The sequence below is a fragment of the Corvus hawaiiensis genome, chromosome 9 (genome assembly GCF_020740725.1).
Source record: "Corvus hawaiiensis isolate bCorHaw1 chromosome 9, bCorHaw1.pri.cur, whole genome shotgun sequence".
Classification (NCBI taxonomy): Eukaryota; Metazoa; Chordata; class Aves; order Passeriformes; family Corvidae; genus Corvus; species Corvus hawaiiensis.
Window position 1 is genome coordinate 22942613 of NC_063221.1, and position 14682 is coordinate 22957294.

Genomic DNA, 14682 nt, shown 5'->3' on the forward strand with positions numbered 1-14682 from the left:
ATAAGTCTGTTTTGCTCCAGGTAGAGACCACAGGGGCAGATGGCTGTGTGTCCTGAGAGCTGTTGATTGAGAGCTGTCCCTGCTTTTATCCCTGGGAGAAGGCTCAGAGGGCAGCAGTGGCCCCACACACAGCTCACCCCAAGGGCTGCCTGCCCTGGTGTGCTGCTCTCTGAGCTCCAGGCACACAGCTGGGCCGCTCCAGTGCTATGGCTGCTGTCCCTGGTGTTGCAGTGACAGCAGGGCAGGAGGCATGGCTGCCATTCCCAGTGCTTTTCTGCAGCAGTGGGTATGGTGGTCAGGAGATTAATTTGGCTGCCTAATATAGTAGGGCTCACTGAGGCAGGTTGGAAACACTTCCCATGGAGTGGAAGGTGCAAGCTGAAACATTTCCACCCAGTAACTGCTCAGTGCCAGCACCAGGGGGACCAAGTCACTGCACAAGGTGCCACAGCTCGGTGTTTCCAGCAGCAGTGCCTGAGCTGCACAGAGGCTGGTGGAATCACTGTGTGGCATTAAAAAACCCAAGCTTTCTTGATCTCAGACTTGCTGCTCAGTAACTGCCAAGAAATGTTGGCATCTCACTGTCGTCTGGTGCAGTCTGGGGCTACTGCTTGAACCAGTTGCAGTGACCCCAGGGATGCCAGCATCTTCAGGAGAGAAGCAAAGCACACAGCTGGCTGGTCTCTGCTGAGCCCTGCATGGCTGCCCTTGTCCTGGGAGCGGTGCTGCTGCCTGATCTGCTCTGATGGGACAGGAGCCCTCTGTGTCCGAGTGTTTGCACATCACTGCGGCACCTATCCTCAGGTTCTGGGGTCAGTGGATCCTGGGTGTAGCGAACTGCCTGGCTGTTTGAATGATATTCTTGGGGAGGGGTAAAGTGATGGTTTCCTGCTGTACTGTGTGAAACTGCCGGTTGCTGTGGCTGTGCCCAGGTAAGTGTGTGTCCAGGCAGAGGCTGTCTGGGGCACCGGGTTCCTTGGAGGCTTCCTGGCTGCCTCTACAGTGCTGGGTTCATGCTACCTGTCTGTGTGCCTTGCAGGCTCTGAAAAGGAAGCCAGACCTCTTCCTGTGTAGCAACCTGGATGTCAAAGCAGTGTTTCAGTGTGGTGAGTACCATGGGCATGGGCATGTGCTCTAAATCACTCTGAGGAGAAGCCAGCCTGCTCCTCCTGTAGAGCTGGGCACAAAACAGCCAAGGGGTGGGGACCACAGGGATGATTTGGGATGGCAAGGGAGTTTTCTGGTTGCTGATCTGAGTGATTTTTGCCTGCAGGTGTCCTTTCTCTCAAGTTTCCCGAGGCCCCAACAGTCAAAGCATCCTGTGGCTTTTTTGTGAGTATGATGCCATCATGAAGTCCTCTCTGAGAGCTGGGAAGGCCGGAGTGGGGCTGAGGTTGGGCACGGGTGCTGCAGTGTGGAGCCTGTGCTGGCACTGAGCAGGCCTGGACTCTGTGTTGCAGACGGAGCTGTTGCCCCGCTGTGGAGAGATCGCCCCGGTGGGACAGGTCGTGCATGAGAACGGCAAAGCGCTGCTGCAGGCAGTGCTGGAGGTGAGAGACGCTGGACTGCAGGCTCCCCAGGCAGCACTGGGCTCTATTCCTGAGCAGCATCCCTATGGAGCCAAGGGGCAGAGAGCCCAGCAGCATGGATGGGAGCAGGGGGGTGACAACGTGGGCTCAGCATGTTGTGTGCTCTGTGGCAGGGCATCGGTGGCCAGGCTTCCCGCAGTCTCATGGATCACTTCGCAGAAATCCTCTTTGCCTTGAACAAGCACTGCTTCAGCCTCCTGAGCGTCTGGATCAAGGAGGCCATGCAGCAGGACGGCTTCCCCTCGGCCCGAGTCACTCCAGAGCAGAAAGAAAACTTCAGCCAGCAGATCCTTAGGTTTGTGTGCCACTTGCCCTGGCAGCTGTGCCCCACATTCCCACAGGGTGGGAATGACCCCCCTGCATGGCCCAGTGCAGCACTCCTGCTTCATGTTTGTTCCCTCCCTCTGTCTTAGCAGAGAGCGTGTGAACAAGCGGCGAGTGAAGGAGATGGTGAAGGAGTTCACCTTGTTGTGCCGAGGGCTGCATGGTACAGAATACACAGCAGACTACTGAGCACCTGGCCAGGACCACGGACGATTTGCCTGGACCAGCTCTTCCCCACAAGGAAAAGCCCCCCATCCTCCCTGTCCTGCTGCAGTACGGCTCATAGAATAACCCTCCACCTAGAATTAACCCACTCGGGACACTCCTCAGCTAGATTTGGTGGCCGCATCTCGGTGTCAGCATCTTTGTTTCCCCCAGCATGCTCCCTCCTCGCAGGGGACAGGAGTGCTGGCTGCAGGAGGCGGTGGCAGGGCAGGGGAAGCCTGGGCAGGACTGCCCCAGCATGGGTGCTCTGTCCCCGGGCTACCAGCCCTCTCCAGCCCTTCCCCGTGGGTGCCCATGCCCCGCAGCGGGGAGGCTGCCCTGTGCCTGCAGCAGTGGCTGGCTGGGCAGGGGGAATTTGCCCCCTGCTTGTTTGTACGTGTGGTTGGGAGGGGGGAGGCCCTGCACCTAATTATATTAAGAATATTTCTATGTTGTGGCTGTCATTATTGCAGTGCCCAGGCTTTGCCTGCCTCTTGCCTCTGGGGAGTAACCCTGTGGAGGGTGTTAAATCAAGGCTGGGATGCCTCACTGTCTCCCTGGCTTTGGGAGGGATGGCAAAAAACAGTGTGTCCTGCTTGCCCAGCATGGAGCCCTGCCTCACATAAGAGGGGCCAGGCTCCACCCCTGCCAAACACAGGGTCCTTCCTGCAGCACAGGATGAGTGCACCCCGTTCCCATTCGTAAGAGCACCTGAGGGGCTTGCTTGTGCTCAGAGACCCCTGCCCTTGCCTTAGTGCCCCAGCCCAGCCTGTGCTTTCATTGTTGAAGGTCCTAGTTCTGGTTTTCTGTTCTCTCAGGCTGGTCGTAGCTGACACACACGGCTTTGCTCCCCACAGGGGCACCATGATACATTTTTCACTTTAGGACAGCTGGTATCACCCATCTATGCTCCTCAGCCCATGTTTTATTCTAAAAACCAGTTCAATCACAAATCCTCTTCAGCTTTAGTTAGCAGCAATAGTCCACAAAAGCCTCAAGTCCCAGCACTGTCAGCTCTTGCAAAGTTGTAACCTTTCCCTGTAGGCACAAAGCTGCCCTGGATGGAGAAGCCCTTGGAGACTGGGTCTGGGCCAAGTGCCTGTCTCTCCTGGCCCTGCTGCTGCCCTGGCCATGAGCCTCAGGGTGCCACAGGCATTCCCCAACACACATGCAACTCCTGCTCTCCCACTGCTGTACTGTGGACCCAAGGCTGCATCCAGCAAGGAGCCAGCTGGCAGCAGGTCCAGCACCCAGTGGGAGGCAATGCCTGGGCCCCCCCATGGCCCCACTCCTGGTTGGATGCCAACACTGCCGAATCAGGGTTGCTCACACCCTTCATCCTCATAGGCAATGGCAATCCCTCGTCGGCCCTGCACAGCCTTGGAGACGGGGGTCTGTCCCAGCTGCTGCTCCAGGCCCCGCCAGCTGCGGGACTCCAGGAAGGAGGCTGGGGGGAGAGAGAAAGGAATTGTTACTGGGAGCAGGAAAGTGGCACTGCCCCTGCACCAGGGCTCAGCCCCACCATGAAACCAACACAAACCTGCAGGGCTGATCTCTGCGAGCGCCCGTGTCTGGTCCCTGCAGGCCAGAGTGGTGCTGGGGGGCAGCTGGGAGGTCGGGGGGTCACAGAGGTGGGTAGCCCGCATCTTCCCCGTGATCAGCGAGACGTCGGGAACAGCCTCCGCTGCGGGAACAGCCGGTGGGAGCTCAACGTGCGCACAGGCACCTGCCAGGAAATGGTAATGTTAGCCTGGTCCATCTATCCTGGAGCAACTGCAGCCTACAGGCAGGGCAGCTGGGTGGGATATGCCCTGGGAGGGTGTTGGGCAGCTGTCTCTAGCTATTACCGGGCAGCAGGTCTCGGAAGTCTGTGAGGTAGTTCCCTGTCCACTCACGGGCCGGGTTGCAGGCCAGCTCCAGCTCATAGGGGGTCACAACAGGTCGGTAGAAGTCACTGGAGTCCAGGAGGGAGTTCTGAGCACAGGCCACCAGGACGAAGACATCCACCTCCAGGAAGTTGGCCAGCTTGGCGGGGTTGGGCTTCCCCACGGCCAGTGTGTAGCTGCGCTTTCCAGCCCGGCACAGCAGCTCCCGGAGGTGCTGCAGCACGGTCAGGTAGCCCGCCACGCCAAGGGTGCCCACCAGGATGCCCACCACACTGGCATCCCGGGCCCGCTCCACCAGGTACAGGCGGCGCATCAGGGCCCGGTTGACATTGAGGGTCTCACGGCGGCCGCAGCCGGTGATGGGGCTGAAGGAGCTGAAGGGGCAGCGGTTCCAGGTCAGCATGAAGCTGGTGAGGGCGAGGCCCTCAGCTCCCACATAGAACATGGCATAGTCCTGCAGCCCTCCAGCAGCCTCCACCAAGAACTGGCGACCAAACTTCCGCTCCTCCCCAGGCACTGCGGGGCCAGGAAGGTCTCCACACACCAGCCTGGAGAAGATGATATTGGGGTACTCGGGACGCAGTTGCTGCTCCAGCTCGCCTGAAGGAAGAGAGGAGTGAGAACAAAACTTGGCCACAGTCCTGACATGGAGAAGGTGCAATAGATCAGGGGAGAAGACAGAAATCAAATCTGCCAAAGTCTGGGGAATGAATGCCTGCTTGGTCTCAAGCTGGCAGCTCTCCAGAGCTCAGAGCAGTCCCAGTGCCCCCCTCCCCAGAGCACTCACCCATCGCATGGGCATAGACCACATCGCTCAGCACCACCACACGGCTCTGCCGCTCAGGGTAGAGCTCCCGGAACACCTCTGTGCAGCGCCCGACGTCCAGGGGCTGCTGCCCGAAGATGTGCAGCACCGGGAGCTTTCTGCAGGGGCTGAGGCAGGCTGGGCCGTAGTGCAGCACTGCCTCAGCACCCACGTGCTCAGCAGCCACTTCATCCACGCAGCAGCTGTGAGGAGAACCCGGTGTCAGATGGGCTCTGCAGCATGGAGCTCTCCCTCCTCCCTGGCACTGCCCCATTCCTGCCTGCAGGGGAACCCCAGGACACCCTGCACAGCCCCACACCGACCTGCCGTATGTGGTGTCTCCTAACACGTACATCTCCGCCCCGGTCGCTGCCTCCATCCGCGCTGCCACCTCCACTGCGTCTGCCAGGAGCTCGTCAGGGAACTGCAGGGCGACCTGGGGAGAACAAAGGGTGAGACAGATGGGGAATGAGACACTGGGAAGGGTGAGATGAAGGGACAGAAGGGGATAGAATGGATAGAATGTACCCTCAGCAAGTTCGCTGATGATATGAAACTGGGGGGAGTAGCTGATACACCTGAAGGCTGTGCCATTCAGAGGGACCTTGATAGGCTGGAGAATTAAGCAGAGAGAAACCTAATGAGGGTCAACAAGGGCAAGTGTAGGGTACTTCACCTGGGGAGGAATAACTCCAACTACCAGCACAGGCTGGGGGCTGACCTACTAGAGAGCAGTTCTGCAGACAAGGACCTGGGAGTCCTGGTGGGTGACAAGTTGACCATGAGCTGGCAGGGCCCTTACAGCCAGGAGGGCCAATGAGATCCTCGAGTGCATCAGGAAGAGTGTGGCCAGCAGGCTGAGAGATATGATTCTGCCCTTCTGCTTGGCCTTGGTGAGGCACATCAGGAGTACTGTCTCCATTTCTGGGCTCCTCAGCATAAGAAAGACAAAGAGCTACTGAAGAGGGTTCAGCAGAGGCCACAAAGATGATGAGGGGTCTGGGGCATCTCTCTTATGAGGAGAGACTGTGGGAGCTGGGCCTGTTTAGTCTAGAGAAGACTGAGAGGAGATCTGTTTTGGTTTAGGAATGACGCTCCCACTGAGCCTCTCCAAACCACGCTGCCACTCGCTTGCCCCCCCTCCTTTTCCTCCTGCAGCGGGATGGAGGGGAGAATGAGAGGCACAAAGGGTAAAGATCACAGGTCAAGATCACAACCATTCACTGGAAACAGCAAATTAAATTAAAAAACCAATGCTAACAGCAACAGTGTTAGTAACAGTGTACAAGAGACAACTCACACACGAGTGCTCGATGCAGGGCTCTGACAATCCCTGACCGTGCCACACTACGGGACCCGGGAAGGACCCTGTCCCCAGAAAAGGATGTGAGGTGGTACAGAACAACCTCTGGGTCCTGGCCATGCCCCCTCCTGGCTACTGCAAAAATTAACCCTGTCCTGCCTGGAAGCAGGGCAGGATCTCATTAACGCGTATAAATATCTCAAGGGTGGGTGCCAACAGGACAGTGCCGGACTCTTTTCAGTGATGTCCAGCAACAGGACAGAGGAAGAAGCAATGGCCATAAACTAAAACACAAGAAGTTCCACCTCAAAGTGAGGAAGAACACTTTACGCTGAGGGTAGCAGAGCACTGCAACAGCTGCCCAGAGAAGTCGTGGAGTCTCCGTCACTGGCGGCATTGCAAACGCGTCTGGACGCGTTGCTGTGTAACCTGCTCTGGTGACCCTGTCTTGGCAAGCGGGTTGGACTGGATGATCTCCAGACGCCCTTCCAACCCTAACAATCCTGTGAGGCACCGGGAGAGGGGGCGGCGCGCAGCCCCCGGCCGGCTCCATCCTCGCTCCCACTCACCTTGCGGAACCCGCCATCCCGTACGAAGGCGGCGGCCCGGCCCATCTCGTAGAAGCCGTCGAGGTCGCCCCGCGGTGCCGCCGCCACGGCCGCGCGCAGCTCCCGCCGCAGCGCGGCCTCCCCGTCGCTGCTGAAGGCCGCGGCCATGGCGGCACGCGGGACCCTGCGCCCGCTTCCGGGCTGCGGCGCGGCGCTGGCCAATGGGAGCTCGGCTCTGCCCTCCCCGCCGCCAGAAGTCCCGCCCACAGGAGGGCGGAGAAGGGGAGGGCAGCCAATGGAAAGAGGTGTTCTCGCGGTGCATTATGGTGTATGTAGTTTTCCCGCCACCGTCAAACCAGGCAGCCAATAAGCGAGCGCGGTGGCACCGGTGACGTTACGCCACTTCCGTCCGGGCGCTGCAATTCCGGTCACGTGCCGCGCGCGGGTCAGGTGACCCGGGCCGATCCGCTCCTGCCGCGCCGCCCGGTCCCGCCGCCGCCGCCGCCATGACGGGGCTCGCCCTGCTCTACTCGGGGCTCGGCCTCGCCTTCTGGACCACGCTGCTGGGCGTCGGTCAGCGCCGGGAGGGCCCGGGGCCGCGGAGGCGGGGGGGGTCATGGGGCCGCGCTGCGGAGCTGAGCCGTGGGGCAGGAGGGGTCTCCGGGCCCGAGGGGAGGCTGCGGTTCGTGCCTGTGCCCGTGCTGGCTGCTCCCTTTCTCGAGAGGGTTGCTCTGATGTGCAAAAGGAAGGCGGGGGTTGAGGGGTGCAGCGTTGTCAGGCCTCCGGTTGCCGCGGTGCTCCCCAGGGCTGGTCTGTGGTCTACGGCGCGACCGGGAGCGCTGTTGTGGGGCTCTCCAGCCTGGGCATCACTCCTCGGGGCTTGCAGCGGCTCCCTCGGAGCCCCCAGCGGTGCCGTGTAACTCCCAGTCGCTGTTGGATGTGCAGCTTTCAGCGCTCTGAGCCTGTCTGGCACGAGCAGTTGATTTGCTTCTCTGTGCGTGCAAGAGCAGAAAGGTGCTGGTGCCCGTCAGGGGTCGTGCTTGGATTTGGTAGATTAGGGGAGGTAAAGGCAGGAGGAGCCTGGTCGTTCAGACTGTGGTGGCTGATGTCTCTCGGCTGGAGAGATCGCCTTGCTTTGCCAAGCTGCGGCAGCAAGAGAGAACGTGCAAGTTCGGATGATTGTGGAGCTGCTGCGTGGCCGTGTTGCAGCTCATGGCAGCCCACGCTCTGCTGCTGAAGGCGTTCGGCTTTTGGAGGATGAGTTTAATGCCCCTGGGCCAGCAGGTAGATTTTGCTCTGGGACTGCTGGTTATTTTCTCTTAGCACAGAGTGAAGTGACCACAAACCAGGTGGAGGCTGGGAGACCTTGGCTTTTGATTCAGTGTTTGGGTTAGGGGAGAGAATGAGTCAGAAGTGAAGGGTGTCTCACTCCCTCGTGTTTCCAGGGCTTGGTGAACCCAGTGTGGGCCCAGAGCTGCCTCACTGGGCACTCTGAATCATGTGGCTCACACCAGTGCAGATGCACACACTGTGAATGTGAGACTGTTGGAAAATCTCACTGAGCTGAGCCCAGTTGCTCTTAACTTCCTCTGCCCTGTTGCAATCTCTTTTTGAGGAAGACATGAGCAAGAAGTGGTCTTGCTCTGTGCAGTGTTGCAGCAGTGTCTCTTAGTGCTTTCTCTCTTTGTCCTGAGCCCTTATTTGATCCTCCAGTCCTGCTGCCCTATCTTCTGTCCTTCTGGCTTCAGGGCTGGAAGTCAGAGCTCACAGGAAAGTGTCCTCTACCCTGTTTCTTTTGCATATGAATTTAAGGTTACACCTGCTCTTGAGATGAAAGGTGCCTTGAGGATCTGCCCTGAGCTGGTTGTAGCTCTTCCTTACCACTTCTGGGGAGTGGAGGCAGCTGAAGCTGGCTGGGTTCGGTTCCTGCTCTGACAGCTAAGCAGCAAAGCCAAAACACAAGTCACAGGCTGGCTGGGCCCAGCACTAGAGATCATCCTTGAAGGTTGCCAGATGTGCAGGCTGGGTTGTGGCTTTCCTCTGCGTTCCCTGGCTGTGGTGGCACCATTCCTCATTCTTGTGTGTTGCTACAGGGGAGGGGGGCACCCCAGTTCTGTGGCAGGAAGAGTGAGCAGCATTACCACCTGCCATTATGGGGCTCGCTGGCTTGCCTGACAGTGCTTATGTGCTCTCCTGGTGAGTGGGGTGCAGAGACCTGAGCTGCATGTGGAGGGGTGAGCACACAAGAATGATGGGGACATCCCTGCTACAAGGGTTTCCCTACACTGAGGCAGTGCTAAGGCCTTCCAGTGGGATGAGTTGTCTTGGCTGTGTGCAGGGAAGGGCTTCTCCAACCTGGGGGGCATGGTCCTGCCCCCATATTTCTGCTGGGCATGTTGCCAGCACCCCCTACCTCCAGGCTGTGACTCTGGGGTAGAAGGGAGCAGTGGGACACGTGCAGTGACCTCTTTGCTGCATTTGAGCATTTCAGAAGTCTCCCATTTCCTCTTTTCCCAACCGTATGCAGGGTCAGCGTCATACAGACACTGGTTCCAGTCAGATATGATAGACCTGTCCCTTCACCCTCGCTGTCTGGCATGGAGCACACAGTGCCTGTGCTTATCTGTTCCTTAGGGCTGGGTCACCCTCCCTTTTCCAGCAAAGAGCAAGTGTCTTTTCTGGTCTGCAGCCGTGTTTCCCACTCAGGAGCTCAGAGTTAGGCAGGGTTTCGGTGCAAGCACCTCTGCGTGTGCCTGCGCTGTGCAGGGATGTGGCTCTTGGCTGTGGTTCCAGGTGGGAGATGAGTGCAGCAGGGCAAGCCATCCTTGGAAAGGAAGGGCTTTTTTGAGTTTCTCAGGGCAGTGCTTTGGTGTGTCCTGCCTGTGTTGGAGTATAAATTTATCTGGAAATTACCCTGGGGAAAATGCTGAGGACAGCGGTCATGTCTTGAACCCACAGCTTTGCAAAGGGCGTGTTGGAGGAAAGCTGGAGCTTCTCGTGTTGATGGGCTCCTGGGAAGCAACACAAACGCTGATGGGATGGTGATGTAGCAGCATGTGATGGTCAGTCAGGGCACAGCCTTGCTCCTCTTGTCCCTCCTGTGGCAGGGAACAGCTCACAGCTGGTCCCCTGGAGCTGTGGCTCTCCAGCAGAGCTGAGCCATTGGAGAGCCACTGTGGAGACTGTGCTAGGGCACATGGCTGTGGATTGCCCTTGAGACCCTGTAGCTCAGCATGGTCTGTGAGTGCTCAGCAGGGCCAGGGAAAATGGGTGTGACAACAACCACGGTCATTTTGTGGGCAAGACTGGGATGGGGCCTGACAGTATCGCAGTTCCAGGCTGTTTGTCCTGTACTGATGTGGAAGTGTTGGGATCACGAGGGTAGGATTTGGAGGGGACACCCTGAACCACACTGCATGCCTGAGCCAGTGTTCCTAGTAACCCTCCTTCATGCTGTGCTGTGCTCCTGGGCCTTTGCCTCGGTGCTTTGCTGGTGGGGAGGAACCAGCAGTGCTGGATCCAGCTGGTGCCTCCCTGGAGGTTTCCATCTTGTTCTTGCTTTCCAGGGATCTGCTACACGATATTTGACCTGGGCTTCCGCTTTGATGTGGCTTGGTGAGTTCCCTGTAAACATGGGCATCCTCAGGGCTGTGTGAGGAGGCAGGCGGTGCTGGCAGTGCCTCCCAGGAGTAGCACTTGCTTTTGAGTGATGAGCAGTGGTCACTACATCGCAGGAGAGCAAGAGCTACAGTGAGCAGGGCCTCTGCTCCCCGGGAGGTGGGATGGATGCAGCCCATGTGTTCCTATGGCTGGCTCCGTACGAGATCCTGGTGCAGCTGTTGCTGCTCTGCCCTCCATGTCTCTGAGCCCAGGCTTCTGGTTCACAGTGAGGGTTTGGGAGGAAGATCTTGATCAATGCAGGTGAGGGTCCTCTGTTTCTGCCTGGCAGAGAGAGGTTCTCATGTCCCACTGTCTGGCTGCCCAGCACATCTTGGGCTTCATAATTCGGTGGAGGGGTACCTGTTTTGGGGTAGGCTGTGTGGTGTGACTATGGGGACTCAGCCTCTGTGCTAACTCAGGACGCTTCTTCCTCTCCAGGTTTCTGACAGAGACCTCACCCTACATGTGGTCCAACCTGGGCATTGGCTTGGCCATCTCCCTGTCTGTGGTGGGAGCTGCCTGGTGAGTGGGACTGGCTCTTCAGCATTCTCCTGCTGTCCCACCTTGGTAGCTGTGTATACGCTGCAGTTTTCCCACAGCAGAGCAGGGGTAGAACAATGTGTACATGTAGGGCTGTGGGTCACCACAGCAGTGGGACTGAATTGCGGGGCCACTGGGGGGTCTGGGTGGACCAGCTGACAGGCAGCAGTGGCAATGGAAAGACAGGGAAGTCTCTGGAAGCTGTGCCCCCGGAGCCCAGGCTGTCCAGTGGTGACTCTTGAGCCCCAGCAGTTCTGCTGGTATAGGTGGTGGAGTCTGGGGCCACTCCTACCCCAGGAGTGGCTAGGCTGAGTGTTCAGTGGCCCCCAGCTGCATGCCTGATTCTTTGCTCAGCTGAAAGATTCTGGTTTCTGTATAGAATTCTGTGAGTGCCAGACCTTCCACCAACCACCCTTGTCTGCTACAGGGGGATTTACATCACAGGCTCCAGCATCATTGGTGGTGGAGTCAAAGCCCCACGGATCAAAACAAAGAATCTGGTGAGGTAAGTACAGACCTGGGGTTAGTTCTCGTGCTGCACCTCAGTGAGGCAGCACTGTGAAGAGGCTTCTGTCTGCTCTCTAGCTGGGTGCTGCTGGCAGACTGTTCCTTGCTGAGCTGCTGATGCTGTTTGCTTTCAAAACAAAGAGCCCTAAAGGAGCCAGAGTGGTGCTTTGAAGGGTCACTGTGTGATATCACGCTGTGAATGAGCCCAGTGTGTTCAAAACAAACACCCTGAGATCACACATCCTGCCTAGGCAAGGGTTGTCCTTGCACAACCCTTCCACAAGGAGCAGAAAGGGGCTGGTGAAGGGCAGGGCTCCCTAGGCCTGCTTCCCCCAGGATCCTTGCAGCTTACACAGGTGCCCCAGCACAACCAGCATCCAGCCTTTGTGTTTAGCAGCTTCCCCTAGTTTGAAAGGAAAGCAGTGGGTAGCTTCCCATATGGCTGTGGAGGGGTCTGCCTGGCTGGGCATGAAGTGGCAGGGGCTCCTTGGGGTGGGGTCTTTCCCCTGGGACACTCTGGTCAGACTGACTGAGATGCTGTGCTCAGGCTTTGCCTTTCTCCCACAGCATCATTTTCTGCGAGGCCGTGGCCATCTACGGGATCATCATGGCAATAGTCATCAGTAACATGGCTGAGGTACGGGAGCACCTGGGCTGCCCTGCCATCCCTGTGCCAGCCTCGGGAGCATGGTGGGGATGGGCAGCTGGTCATGGGCCGGTGGTGTGAGTGGTAGTAGTAGTGGTAGTAGTCCCTCTGTGGGGACTTTGAACACTGTTGTGCCTCTGGGAGCCCCTGGACTGGTGGTCTGTGTAGTGATCCTTGCCTGTGATGAATAGAGGCTGGGAGAGCACACACAAGGCAGATGCCATGAAGCCAGCCTGTCATGGAGTCAGGGACCGGCTCTGGCTGAAACGTGGCTACCTCGTGCTGTATCAGGGACAGGTACCTTCTCCAGAGACCACAGACTTGTCACTAATCCAGGTCCTGTGCTTTCTCTCAGCCTTTCAATGGAGTCACCCCAGAAGAGATTGGAGCCAGGAACTACCATGCAGGTAAGAACTGCTGGGTCCCTGGTGCTGTTGCTGTGAGCACTGCCACACCCTGGCCCCCACCCTCTGACCTACTCATGGTCTGCTGCTGGTGTCTGAAGGACATGTGACTCTTCTGCCAAAAGGCAGCTTTTTACTTACCTTCTCGAGGTCCTTCTGCACCCAGTGGGCTGTGCTGCCCAGCAGCAGCACTGCTCCTCCCCTGGGTGGCAGCCGGTTGCTGTCTCTTGCTGGCCTGGCACTGCGGGAGCTGGGGCACACCTTGGAGCAGTCCTGCTCCCCAAACAGGGCGGTTCTGGGGCTTGGCAGCTCCAGGTCTTCTGTCACCTCGAGGAAGAGCTTCTGCAGCATGTCATGGATGCAGGTGGAAGGAGGTTACCCCCTGCTCTTGCAATGTTCCTCTCTCACAGGTTTCTCCATGTTTGGAGCTGGTCTGACTGTGGGTTTATGCAATCTCTTCTGTGGGGTCTGTGTGGGCATCGTGGGCAGCGGGGCTGCCCTGGCTGATGCCCAGAATCCCAGCCTCTTCGTCAAGATCCTGATCGTGGAAATCTTTGGCAGTGCCATAGGGTTGTTCGGGGTCATCGTTGCTATTCTGCAGGTACCTGCTTCCTGAGGCCACCAGGCCTACGTGAGCACAAGGTTTCTGTCACCCTGGATGTTCTTCAACCCCAGGGAGACACAAACGGGGCTTCAACACAATCTTCTGCACTGGGATGGGGAGGCTGCTTACAAGGTTTGGGGTGGCACAGCTCTTCCCACAGCATACTGTGCATATTTGCAATATTGTGAACCCTTTTGATGGCTCCTCTGTCACTGAGGGTGTCACCTTGGGTGCACCTTGTGTGATGCTTATGTCTTACCAGTGGGACTGATAAGCTGTCCGCAGCTTCTGGATGGTCCTGGGGTGCTCGGGTGGGACTGGGGTGCTGAGCTGGGGTTTGTGGGCCACAGTCTAACCTGTCTTCTTTCTTTCTTTCTAGACATCTAGAGTAAAAATGGGCTGAGCCCTCTTGCACTCAGTCTGTTCCAGCCCACCCCAAGAGGTTCTGTATATACTTATTTAATGTTTCTATACTTGATTGGGGTGGGAGATTCCTGGCGTCTCAGGAGCCTGACTGCGTAGAGCCCCGTCCTGCAGATCAATCGGCCCCTCAGAAGAAACAAATTTCTCTGTGTGAATTCTGCCCCCAGCAGCCTGGCCCAGCCCGTGGGGCCCTCCTGCTGCCCATCCCCAGTGTGTAGAATCGACCATCAGTGCAATTCTGTGTCAGTGAAATAAATATGGTTCTTGTCCAAGGATGCAGCTCTTGCTCTGCCTTGTGCATGCCAGGGAGGTTTGCAGGGAGCAAGTGCTGGTTTGGGCTGCCCCAGTGCTCAGATATTCCTCTCTGTGCCTCTGGCAGAACCCCTGTCCTGCTCCAGGAGCCTGGTGGTGTCCTGCCTGTGTGGGGTTAATTGTGTTGCCTGCTCAGACTGCAAGAGCCATCCAGCCTGGGCTGTGCGAACACGGAGCTGTGCCTTGCTGCCTGGAGCAGGTACGAGGCTGTTGGAACAGGCAGCAGGCAGCTCCAAGTTGTCTCTGCCAGGCTCCTAGCAGCCCAACGTGAGCCCAACACAAGCTGCTTTTGGCCTCTCCCATTCAGGTAGTTCAGTGCAGTGGGGGTGAACACGGTGTCCATAGCCCCATTGTGCAGCTGGGGGGCACCAGAGGGGCAGACAAGTGAAGCTTTTGCCCCTTCAAAGGACACCCTCCAGCCAGCAGCTCCCTGGTGTGACTTGGCTGCTCGCTGGGGCTCTTCAGTCTGCCGTGCCCCTCTATCCAGGGGGCCCTGGCAGAGGTCCCAGGGGTGGGGACACTTTGTGCTGGCTCTGTTCCCTCTCCCTGGCTGTGCTGAATAGTGTGGGGAAGCTGGCTGTGGACAGCTGGACCTGCAGCTCATCTGCTTCTTGGGGGAAGGGAAGAGCACGGTCCTGCTGCTTCTGCTGTCTGCTGTATGCAGCACAAGGCCCTCATCCTGCTCTGCTACCAGTATACCTTCATAGAGAAAGCACTGATCTTCCAGTGCTGTGTCAGTAGATGCACGCCTGGAGCTGCCCGTCTCTTTCCACGTGGATGCAACAGGCTGGGGCAGCAGTGAGGCTGCTGGAGCCCGCTGACTCTTGCCCTTGAACTAGGATAGCTGCCTCTGTACGACCCCTCTGAGATCTGCTGCTCTCCTGCCTCTATTCCACGTTGTCCTATGAGTTTTGGGACTGCAGTGTA

General features: G+C 58.0%; 3 protein-coding genes across 8 annotated transcripts in view; 2 read left to right on the forward strand and 1 right to left on the reverse strand.

The window, feature by feature from the left end:
- Positions 1-2567, forward strand: part of IPO13 (importin 13) — a 39099-nt gene extending 36532 nt beyond the window's left edge. For 3 of the 5 annotated variants that reach the window (XM_048312267.1, XM_048312266.1, XM_048312268.1), the window contains 5 exons: positions 1040-1106; positions 1274-1332; positions 1461-1550; positions 1703-1884; positions 2003-2567. In XM_048312267.1, the coding sequence (XP_048168224.1) occupies positions 1040-1106; positions 1274-1332; positions 1461-1550; positions 1703-1884; positions 2003-2102 (498 nt within the window). In that variant the 3' untranslated portion in view covers positions 2103-2567. Of the gene's footprint in view, positions 1-1039; positions 1107-1273; positions 1333-1460; positions 1551-1702; positions 1885-2002 lie in introns of those variants that run through there. The other 2 variants (XM_048312263.1, XM_048312264.1) reach the window with 2 other exon arrangements.
- A 455-nt stretch (positions 2568-3022) lies between these two features.
- DPH2 (diphthamide biosynthesis 2) lies at positions 3023-6841 on the reverse strand. Of its 2 annotated transcripts, XM_048312272.1 has the most exons (7): positions 5530-5713; positions 5337-5421; positions 5132-5244; positions 4791-5011; positions 3965-4603; positions 3658-3843; positions 3023-3564 (listed from the first exon to the last, which is right to left on the reverse strand). In XM_048312272.1, exons 2-7 carry the CDS (start codon positions 5400-5402, stop codon positions 3434-3436), a joined length of 1356 nt encoding a protein of 451 aa, XP_048168229.1. In that variant the 5' UTR covers positions 5403-5421; positions 5530-5713; the 3' UTR covers positions 3023-3433. The 2 variants fall into 2 exon arrangements, with proteins under 2 accessions (XP_048168229.1, XP_048168228.1); XM_048312271.1 differs by lacking the exons at positions 5337-5421; positions 5530-5713 and adding an exon at positions 6681-6841.
- Positions 6842-7082: 241 nt separating this feature from the next.
- Positions 7083-13718, forward strand: ATP6V0B (ATPase H+ transporting V0 subunit b). The gene is made up of 8 exons (XM_048313208.1): positions 7083-7232; positions 10226-10274; positions 10758-10841; positions 11287-11364; positions 11934-12003; positions 12368-12419; positions 12827-13017; positions 13400-13718. The coding sequence occupies exons 1-8, from the start codon at positions 7166-7168 to the stop codon at positions 13421-13423; spliced, it is 615 nt and encodes a 204-aa protein (XP_048169165.1). The 5' UTR covers positions 7083-7165; the 3' UTR covers positions 13424-13718.
- The last annotated feature ends 964 nt before the right edge of the window (positions 13719-14682 follow it).

Bases quoted from the DNA above. Each gene is read 5' to 3' on its own strand.
- ATP6V0B (XM_048313208.1), top strand. From the start codon at position 7,166: ATGACGGGGCTCGCCCTGCTCTACTCGGGGCTCGGCCTCGCCTTCTGG. The intron at 10,842-11,286 runs GTGAGTGGGACT...TGTCTGCTACAG, and splicing joins TCTGTGGTGGGAGCTGCCTG to GGGGATTTACATCACAGGCT. The intron at 13,018-13,399 runs GTACCTGCTTCC...CTTTCTTTCTAG, and splicing joins TCATCGTTGCTATTCTGCAG to ACATCTAGAGTAAAAATGGG.
- DPH2 (XM_048312271.1), bottom strand. From the start codon at position 6,827: ATGGCCGCGGCCTTCAGCAGCGACGGGGAGGCCGCGCTGCGGCGGGAG. The intron at 3,844-3,964 runs GTAATAGCTAGA...ATTTCCTGGCAG, and splicing joins CTTCCGAGACCTGCTGCCCG to GTGCCTGTGCGCACGTTGAG. The intron at 3,565-3,657 runs GTTTGTGTTGGT...CTCTCCCCCCAG, and splicing joins CGCAGAGATCAGCCCTGCAG to CCTCCTTCCTGGAGTCCCGC.